The sequence below is a fragment of the Bos indicus genome, chromosome 22 (genome assembly GCF_029378745.1).
Source record: "Bos indicus isolate NIAB-ARS_2022 breed Sahiwal x Tharparkar chromosome 22, NIAB-ARS_B.indTharparkar_mat_pri_1.0, whole genome shotgun sequence".
Lineage (NCBI taxonomy): Eukaryota > Metazoa > Chordata > Mammalia > Artiodactyla > Bovidae > Bos > Bos indicus.
The window spans coordinates 50,383,910-50,391,398 of NC_091781.1; the positions used below are offsets into that span (position 1 = coordinate 50,383,910).

At 52.2% G+C, this 7,489-nt stretch overlaps 1 protein-coding gene across 3 annotated transcripts in view; it reads left to right on the forward strand.

Annotated features, from left to right (window-relative positions):
• IP6K1 (inositol hexakisphosphate kinase 1) overlaps window positions 1-7,161 on the forward strand; it is a 37,418-nt gene extending 30,257 nt beyond the window's left edge. For all 3 annotated transcript variants that reach the window (XM_019984273.2, XM_019984275.2, XM_070776721.1), the window contains exons 4-6: window positions 737-918; window positions 3,004-3,179; window positions 3,722-7,161. In XM_019984273.2, coding sequence (XP_019839832.2) covers window positions 737-918; window positions 3,004-3,179; window positions 3,722-4,255 — 892 coding nt within the window. In that variant the 3' untranslated portion in view covers window positions 4,256-7,161. The remainder of the gene's footprint in view (window positions 1-736; window positions 919-3,003; window positions 3,180-3,721) is intronic.
• Window positions 7,162-7,489: the final 328 nt, after the last annotated feature.

Below are 7,489 nucleotides of genomic sequence, written 5' to 3' on the forward strand. Positions count from 1 at the left end.
TTTCTGTCCAAGAGACAGAAAGTAGGTCAGTGAATGCCAGGGGTTGAGGGGGCAGGGTTGATGGGAAGTCGCTACTGCTAATGGTGACAAGATTTGTTGTGAGGGTGATGAAAATTTATAAAAATTAGATAGTGGTGATGTTTTCTAACCTTGTGACTATACTTAAAAAAAAAAAAAAAACTGAATTGTAAAAATAAATAAAACTAATGTAAACAAAAAATAATGTGAGCTTTTTGAACCAAAGTGAAATCAAAATTGTATGATTAAATTACTTTGTACATACTTAATCTCACTCAAAAATAAGTTTCAGTGAGGGAATCCATGGCAGTCCAGTGATTATGACTTGGCACATTCATTGTGAGGGCCTGAGTTCGATCCCAGGGAAATGAAGATCCTGCAAGCTGTGCCGCATGGCCCAAAAAAAAAAAAGAAATCAGTAACTAGACTGCTCTGTGACTTGACTTAGAATTAGGGCTTTTCTTAGACGTGGCAACACAGTTTCTGTCTCATCAGATCAGATCAGTTTAGCAGCGCTGGCTGCGCGCTCTCGCTTCTTACTACTTACACCATTTACTCACTTGAAGGGGCTTATGCTTCTGGGGCCGTGTGTCACCCGTCAGAAAGATCTGTGGATGGCACGTTAGACTTGATCCAGGCCCCCCCAACCCTATGTAGTGAGACCCCAGAGAATGACTCATCTGAGCCCCTTAGCAATGTGTATGTTCTTCCTTCTTAGCCCCCAAGAGGCAAAGAGTCCAAAGGTGGAGCTACACAGCCACTCGGACGTCCCTTTCCAGATGCTAGATGGCAACAGTGGTCTGAGTTCTGAGAAGATCAGCCACAACCCTTGGAGCCTGCGCTGTCACAAGCAGCAGCTGAGCCGCATGCGCTCCGAGTCCAAGGACCGAAAGCTCTACAGTATCCTTGTTACTGCTCCTCCAGCAGCGCCTGCTACTTGGGACCATGGCTTCTATGTCAGGGCGCCTCCCGGTACCATGGTCAGCACCCGCTCTGTTCCGGGGCTCGTCTTTTGTTCTTATCTCCCTTTACCATAGGCTCTTCTTCATATTTTCGTCATTTCCGCCCCCCTGCCTTTTGGGCCTGGTAAGACTGAAGCTTAAACTTGGCAGTCTAGAAAAGTGCTATCCAGTAGAACTCTGTGACAATGGAAGAACCCGTTTTAAAATCTGTGCTAGCCATTAGCGGTACTGTTACTGAAATGTGGCTGGTGTGACGGAGTTACTCACTTTGTAATTTATTTAATTAAAATCTGCATTTAAGTCAGCAGCAGTGGATAGTGGCTGCCATATTTATCAGTGCGTGTCTAGAACCGGGCATGTATGTGTGTGTCTGCATATGAACACATGTACCCATGTCTATTTCTCCCCTCCCAACAGATATTTTTTTTAAAAATGCATTTTAGTGTTTTTTCTAAAGATAAACAATATACCAATGTAAAACAGTTTTAAGATAGCAGAGGTAAAAAAAGTATTATGAAATGAGAACTCTTAAAATGGGTTAGTGTTTTGAAACAGTGGACAATAAATAAGACTTACTGAGAAACTGAGGGGAAGTGTGCTGAGCACTTCATATGTACTTACTCAGTTTTCCTGTCTTTTGAGGGAGGAACTGTTCTGACTCCCATTTATAGATGAGTGTATGGAAGCACGGGGGGATGTATTGTGCCCAGAGCCAGTGAGTGGAAAGGCAGGGTCCTACGCCCTCAGGCATCGTGAGATACTACTGCAGCCTTCTTCGAGTTTTATTGTTGCTTGTTTATAAATCATAGCAGGCAATGAGGCTAGTTAAAAGCCGCATGTAATGAATTTCACATTACTTTTTAAAGGGTTAGAGGATATGAAAATGTTCATCATCAGATTGATGCCGAGGGTCTTACCCTCTAAGACCAGGTGATTGCTCCATAGTCCAAAATGTGGAACTGAGGGCTCGGCTGTGAGCCTCGAAGATGACTGTTGGCAGACCTGTGACAAGCCAGTACCTTTATCTAAGATCATTGCAGACAGGAGATGGAGATGAAGTCCTGGATGTAAACAGAAGATCCTGGAAGTACTAAGGAATAAGTTTAACTATATGGCTTGAAGTTTAGTCAGAAAATGGCAAGAGTGAAATTTAAATCCAGCTTTTTCGAAAGATTCCTGTTTGGGAATGTTAAATCTGAGTCATTTTTGCAGTAGAGCTACAAAGGAAGTTTCTTACTTCTTAGGCCTGAATGAGGCACTGGATTGAGCAGGGTCTTGGTTTATTGATGGTGCTAGGGATGTTTGTGAAACTCCCAAATTTTCTTTGGTTTACTTCTGTATGTCTGCAAGACAGAGCTAAAGAATAAAATTAAAATGATGACATCAAAAAATGTGGCAAATACATACGATTAAAATTTATTCATAAAAAGGCATGAAATTTTGTCACATGCTACAAACCTCAAAACCAATTTGCTAAGTGAAGTAGCCAGATATAAAGGGGAAAATATTCTGTGACTCCGCTGATACGAATTACCTAGGACGGGCACATTCGTAGCAACAAAAAGTAGAATAGTGGTTTCCAGGGGATGAGGGGCGGGGGAGGAATACGAGTTATTGTTTTAATATTATCTATTGGGAAGGGAGAAATACACATGTGTACATGTGTTCATAGGCAGGTGCGCGCGCACGCACGCACACACACACACACACACACACACACACACTCCCGAACAGTTCCTAATTTCTGTTTGGGAAGATGAAAAGGTTTTGGAGATTGGATGGTGGTGATAGTTGGCATACTTAAAGACCGTTAACCTGGTAAATGGTGTATGTGTTTTCCCATAATAAAAATGTTTTCAAAGAAATAATAAGCCAGTTGTGTGACACCCATATTTGAGAGTCTGTGAGGTGAACACACGTTACATTTGAAGGGAGTGCCTTCTTTCGGAGTAAAACTGGATTGTCCGTTGCTGGCTGGGACTGCTGGCGAGTATGGTCGTTATTCCCCTTGACTGCGGCCCAGAGTTCCTCCTGCTTGAGAACGTGGTGCACCACTTCAAGTACCCCTGCGTGCTGGACCTGAAGATGGGCACCCGGCAGCATGGCGATGACGCATCCGCCGAGAAGGCTGCGCGGCAGATGCGGAAGTGCGAGCAGAGTACGTCGGCCACGCTGGGCGTCAGGGTCTGTGGCATGCAGGTGAGTCGGCCTTGGCGAGAGCCTGGGTGCTTGTGTGTTCGGGGTTGTGTGTGTGTGCCTGCTTGCTGTCTGTGCCGGGGGTCCCCCCGGCCCACAGTGGGCCAAAGTCTCCTCTGGGAGGATGAGTCCCCTGGGGGGCGCTGAGTGCCTGTTTGCAGATTTGTTCCCTGAGCCCTCTCGTCCTTAACCGGGGACCCTGGACTGGGCTCGAGTGCCGAACCACTGTGAGAGCCTGTTGCCTTGACATTGGGGCAACTAAGACTCTTGTGTGTCAGCACGATCGATATTCCTAGTTTGAGTCCAGCTGGTCTCCCGGAGATCCCCACAGGTAATAGCGGAATACCTGCAGGCCTGGTCTCCGCACTCTCCTGCCTTTACCACAGGAAAGCTCAGGGCAAACTTGGCCTGCTCACTCCACCTGTGCAGGGTAGAGCAGAAAAGCGCAGGTTGGTCAGAAGTACTTTCCAGACCGCACCTTCCCAGGGCCCTGTGAGGTCTTCAGACCTCCCTGGTACTCACCCGCCTGTCTCCTGGGGTTTTAGGTGTACCAGCTGGACACGGGGCATTACCTCTGCAGGAACAAGTACTACGGCCGTGGGCTCTCCATCGAAGGCTTCCGCAACGCCCTCTATCAGTACCTGCACAACGGCCTGGACCTGCGGCGTGACCTTTTTGAGCCCATCCTGAGCAAACTGCGGGGCCTGAAGGCCGTGCTGGAGCGGCAGGCCTCCTACCGCTTCTACTCTAGCTCCCTGCTTGTCATCTATGACGGCAAGGAGTGCCGGTCTGAGTCCTACCTGGACCGCAGGTCTGAAATGCGTATGAAGCACCTGGACACCAGCCTCCCGGAGGTGGCCCCGCCCTGTAGCCCTAGCACCAGCCTCAGCAGCACCAGCCCGGAGGCGGGCCCCTTCTCTCCGCCCAAGGTGGACGTCCGCATGATCGACTTTGCACACAGCACGTTCAAGGGCTTCCGAGATGACCCCACAGTGCATGACGGGCCCGACCGAGGCTATGTTTTCGGCCTGGAGAACCTCATCAGCATCATGGAACAGATGCGGGACGAGAACCAGTAGGCCCAGCTCGGGGCCCCCCAGACCCCCTTCCTCTCCACCCGCAGGCAGGGACCATTGCTCTCAACTCGCCGTGAGGACACACAGACTTGCTTTTAAAGGGTTATATTTCTCTTTAGTGTAAACTAAAAGAAATGTTTTTAGCTGTAGCCTGGAATCCATATATATAAAGTGACGGAGGGCAGAACACGTCCTCTTAGCCAGGCTGCCTAGCTCGACGGCTCTGACTGCTGTGTCCAGGTGGACTTAGGAAGGAAGAGGTGCCCCTGGTGGGCCTGGCAGCGGGGACAGGTTGCCCTTGGACTTTGGTTTCTCTTGCCCAGGTCTTTGGGGCTGTGACTGCAGGGTCCTGCTAGTAGCAGGGTGAAGCCCTGGGTTGGCGCAGGGCCCTTCCATGTTCATTCACCCCTGGCTCCTCAGTCACAGAGGGTTGGGTGCCCATCTCTTGGGGGACTTTGTAACCTGTGCTGTGGGTATTACCCATTTCTTTGACAGGTGTTCCCAGGGCACCAAGGGGCCAACTGTACACAGCTGGACCCTTCCTGGTTCTGACCTTGGCATGAGGCTAGATTGATGAAGCTGTGCTGAAGCCAGCTATGGCGGAGGGCAGGCTCTGGGATCCCCAGGCACTGTTTGGCACTTGAACCTGCTCCTGCCTGCACACCCCAGCCAGCCTTTCTCACCAAGATCCCTTGCCTAAGGAGACCATCCCCTCTTGCCCCACTGGAGGGGACCATGCTCTGTGTGCTGAGGAGAGTCAGCCTCCCAGCAGGCTTTGGGGCCTCTGATGGCTCTGACCCAGACAGTATTTGCAGTCCCTGGGCTGTGGGTAGGAATCTGCTTCCTCTGGCTTCTTGGGCAGCTCTGCTGCCTCGGAGAGACTGCTCCTTCCAGGGCTCAAAGGCTGTGGTCCGCTCAGGGTCTCACCTCTCCCCAGGCCAAGCTCAAGGCAGCAGCCCACTGTGAGGAGCTCCAGGCTTGTGAGGGAGAACTTTAGGCTTGTTTGCTTTTGAGGACATTGGGCGCTGGGTGCAGATGCCCAGATTCTGCTAACGAGAGTTTTGTCTTACCAGTACTGGGGTCCATCCGTCTGTCCATTCATCCATGTGCCAGCCCCTGTGATCTTTCCCCCTGGGGTGTAGCCTTGTTCAGTAGTGAGTATTGATTTCCCTCATGCTTCCCTCAGCAGAATATCCTCTTCCCCATTTCTGAGGTGAGCTTTTGCCCCTGTGCCCTTCCTCAGCAGGTGCTACCTTGTAAAAGTGGTAGCAGAATGAGTTGGAGGAGGTGTTTCCCTGCTGGCCCAGCACCGTCTCTGTGAGCCTGCGGTGTGGCCCCCTCGGCACTCAGCACCGACGGTGCCACAGCGAAGACCTCAGGGGGGTGACCCCTTCCTTGGCGATGGTTTTGGTGATTTTGCTGCCAGCCTGTAACGGCACAGAGACCCGCCACCTCTAGTAGGTGTGGCCAGGAGCCCCCCTAGCTGTTGCCGAGGTTAGTGGCCTCCCCTCTGAGTCCAGGGCCACTGTCATTGTCACTGTTAGCATGTCCCTGTTACGGCATTAATGGTAAACCTGCCAGCCTGAGTCTGAGAGAGGCCTCGGTAACTGATGGACTACTTTCCTGCTCCTTAGAGATGCAGCCTCACACAGCTTAAATGGGCTCCACGATGGGATCCCATCTCTCTCTCGGCCCTCTGACCCTGGTGCCATTGGGTGGGCAGGTTCCCATTCCTGGGGGCCAGGAGGAGCAGCTTGTCTGTTTCTGGTCAGTAAAGAGCATCTTCTCTCATGTACCATTCTGTGGCTTCAGCCATGGGGGCAGTAGCTCTTCCTTAGCGTGGCAGGTTATTTCCTGGCAAGGCCGAGGCTAAACCAAAGGGTCTGGGCCCACTCGGGACCCACTTGATGGCACGTCCCCAGTGTGGGGATGTGCCGTGCTTCCTGAATTAGTGTATTGTAGGAGTTGCTGCCCCATTCTGCTCTTCATTGTGAGAGAGGTTACACCCACTTATAATCAGTATTTTCCTGGCACTAAAACAGCAGGGCTGGTATTTGCTGCTGCTTTCCCAGGGCAGGGTCCCTTCTTTTCGGCACTTTTGAACACTTGCAAGACACAGCCCTGTTATCTAACGGGTGGCAGGCATGTGTGTCTGCACTCGCTCTTTGCCACTATTTTGCCCTGCTCCATGCCAGAGAGCCCTGTCCCTGCCAGGCCCTGCCTTCCCAGCCCCAACTTGGGACCAAAGTGCAAGACGGGATCACAGGTTGGGGTGTCCAAGTGACCCCTCTCTATAGTGCTTCCGTGGGCCAAGTCGACACCAGCCCCCTAGCGGGGTGGGATGGGCGGTGCTTAAAGAGGAAGGGGACCAGTGTAGCAACTTGCCAGGGACCCCACCCCTCCCTCACATCCGGGCCTGTGCAGTGGGCGTGGGGATTCTCCAAAGGGGCCAAAGGCCTGGGCTTGTTCGGTTTTCTCTGCTCCCTTGCTCTTATCTGGTCACATGCACACTCCTAGATGCAGATTGCTTTGAACTTTAAAACTGTTCAGTTTGGTTTCGTTTGTACCGATTTAAAAAATGTTTTAATGGGGAAAATTTGGGGGAGAACCGTGGGTAGGGCCTGGTTCCTTTGCTTCTCGGGGAACTACAGGGCCTTGTCCGGAGGACCGCTCTCTGCTCCACTTTCCTGGAAGTTGCCTAAGCCTGTCCACGCCGTCCAAGCCCTGCGCCCGGATATGACACGTGGCTCCAGTCACGTCTGGGCGCGGTTGCGTTTTCTCGGGACCTTGCGTGCAGGGGAGGGAGTGGACAGGCCTCGCGCCGAGTCCACCCTTTCTGTACACCTAGCGCTGCCCGCCCCGCTTGTGTCTGAGGTCGTGTATGTCAAAATAAAGCCGCTAGAAACTGACGCGTGTCCGTGTCTTGGAGAAAATCCGCGGACTCCGGGAGTCTTGCCTGATCAGGCCCTGCCGCGCCCCCGGCCCTGCCCCTTTTTTCCGGTCAGGCGGGGTGGTGCCGGAATCTGCCGGGGCGCGGCGCAAAGGAAGCCTCGCGAGTGGCGCCAGCTCCGCTTTTGGATCCGCCAATGGCTAGCTGACCCGCAGGTCCGGGTCCCGGTTCCCATGGCAGCCCGGCGCGCTCGGCTCTCGTTGGCTGCGTCTGTCGGAGCCTCGCGTCCCGGCGCTCCTACGTTGACGGCGTGCCACGTATACCACAGCTGATTGGTCTGCCCGAGC